At 35.0% G+C, this 2,443-nt stretch overlaps 1 protein-coding gene across 1 annotated transcript; it reads right to left on the bottom strand.

Moving 5' to 3' along the window:
- LOC105453924 (40S ribosomal protein S8) lies at positions 1 to 1,881 on the bottom strand. The gene is made up of 5 exons (XM_011696199.1): positions 1,793 to 1,881; positions 1,220 to 1,350; positions 607 to 858; positions 374 to 503; positions 1 to 169 (listed from the first exon to the last, which is right to left on the bottom strand). The coding sequence occupies exons 1-5, from the start codon at positions 1,794 to 1,796 to the stop codon at positions 60 to 62; spliced, it is 627 nt and encodes a 208-aa protein (XP_011694501.1). The 5' UTR covers positions 1,797 to 1,881; the 3' UTR covers positions 1 to 59.
- Between the last annotated feature and the right edge of the window lie 562 nt (positions 1,882 to 2,443).

The raw sequence follows: 2,443 nt of genomic DNA on the forward strand, positions 1-2,443 counted from the left end.
TAGGTTTCTTTTACTCCATTTCAAAATGGTTTTTTTTTATTAATGATCCATAATTATATTTATTTAGCTTTCTTGCTCTTAATCTTCCTCATATAAAATTCAAGCTCTTTGCCCTCGAGCATGTAACCGTCAGCTCTACCGCATTGACCAGGCCTGCTTGCTATACAAGCTGAAAGTAAAATAAGTCGCTTATTAAAATTATTAATTTCTAAATCACACGAAGTTCGAAATATGTATGCAGTGTAAGACAATAAAGAGTACTTTATGGTTGATTCAAACATTTTCTTTTCAAAAGATGATTTAAAACGAATCATTGATTTATTCAAAAACATAGTAAATTCAAAGAATTAAAACAATAAAAATTGTTCAATACCAAGAACACGTCCTGTTGCAAATTGTTCTTCCAAGGCAGGTTCAACCTTGGCAAATCGCTGTCTAGCCTTGTATTTGGATTCCGCTTTTTTAGAACGCTTCTTGTTTAGCACTTCCTCTTCAGCCTCCGTCTAAGAAAAACAATTATGCTCCATTTATATCATACATATATATATATATATATATATATACACATACATATATATTTAAATTCAATTACATCTAAATACACACCAGTTTAGCGCCCCTTTTGCGACCCAATGGCAGTACGTAATGACCTTCATACCACTGCCTGAACGGCGTAGCGTCGATGGTGACAATGGCGTTCTTCACCAGCGTTTTGGTTCGCACCAGCTCATTGTTCGATGCATTGTAAACAACGTCGATAATACGAGTCTTTCTGGTGCTGCACTCAGAACCCCAGGAAAAATTTCCAGTGTCCAATCTAAGTGCTCTGTACTTTTTATTACCTCCACGTGTACGAACCTAGTATACACGTCAAAATAGATACATTTATATAACTGATTTCACCATACATTAAATGTATGTGTTTATAAAATATAGGATCAGATCGCTGTGAGATTAATATTAATCATGGCACTCAGAGTAGGTAAGGATATCATCACTTCATAACTTCATAAATAGTGAATTATCAAAAATATTTTCTTATAATTGTAACAATATATAAATAACATCATTGACACTAACAAAAATCAATAGCAATTAACTATAATTCTATTTTTCATGGTATATAAATATTTTTATCTTTTAATCTATCTATTAACTAATATCTATTAACTATTTACTTTTACAATTCAATCATGGAGAAAATTAATGTAGAGCTTACAGTATGAATCCGCTGTGGACCAAGCTTGGTGTTTGCAGCCGGACGTCCCAACTCAAACTTCCTCTTCTTGCGGATGGGTTTCCTCTTTCCGCCAGTGGCTCTCCGCTTATGCCAGTGATCCCGAGAGATACCTACAATGCAATATTGATGAGCAACTTGGTAACTTTAAACTTGTTAACGTAGACTCGTTAGAGAAAAAATTTGTTGAAGTTAACCTAATCAAACAATATACGTCGACACCACATTTTCCTTTCTACACAGATTACAGATGCTAATAAATGCACGAATGATCTGCGATATATATGTATATATACTACAGCACGACGTTCGCTGTTAAATAAAAGTAAAATACGAATCACGAAATCGTCACGCGTTCGGCACAACTATGCTCGATGTCGACGAGTGACGAATCAGTTTCCACGAAGCCAGGGCAAAAATACGAAAATAATATTTTCCGTCGACAAAAGAACGATGTCCGCTTTGCGCACCGATTGCATCTTATCGCGATATCGCGGCGAAAAAGCATGGATTGGTAACGATGAAAATTAATTTTAGCAAAACCGTGCTACTCACCCATCTTACCGCGATGCAGAAAGAACCCAAACTCTCGGAATACTAGAGACACCACCGTCGATCTAAAAGAGACCACCGCAACAGGAACGCCCTCACTGCTTTCACAAGTTGATCCATGCAGTGCACACCTGTTCGCGCTCACATATTTGTCCATATGTTGTGTGTTGTCCCATTTTTAACATAATTTTTCGGTGTTTATTTTTTATTTAATTTAATATTCTTGGCAATTATTTAATTTCATTCTTATTGAATAATGCGGCATAAAATTTCTTTATTATAGTGCGGACAGAATTAATTTTCTATTATATTATATACATATATACATACAATATTGGATACAAAGGACTATATCAAGAATAATTTATACACCTAGAAATTATGCTTTTATATAATTCTGCCGTTTGATTTAATCATTCTAATTAACTTATGGGAGTTTGATCGAAATTGCCACCACGGTCGCGAGAGTTTTGAGGTGTCCATTGTGCATGAATATTAATTATTTCATTTATTTCGTCGGTATTCGCATATCCATATTAGAGTCCTAGATTATCAGAGAAGCGCGACCGGCTTATGGCAGTATCGCAAAAGTACTAGAAAATATTAAAAATGGCGTCGAATAGCCAATCATAAGTTTGATTTATTCGGCAGCCA

The sequence above is a fragment of the Wasmannia auropunctata genome, unplaced genomic scaffold, assembly GCF_000956235.1.
Source record: "Wasmannia auropunctata unplaced genomic scaffold, wasmannia.A_1.0 LD335992.1, whole genome shotgun sequence".
Lineage (NCBI taxonomy): Eukaryota > Metazoa > Arthropoda > Insecta > Hymenoptera > Formicidae > Wasmannia > Wasmannia auropunctata.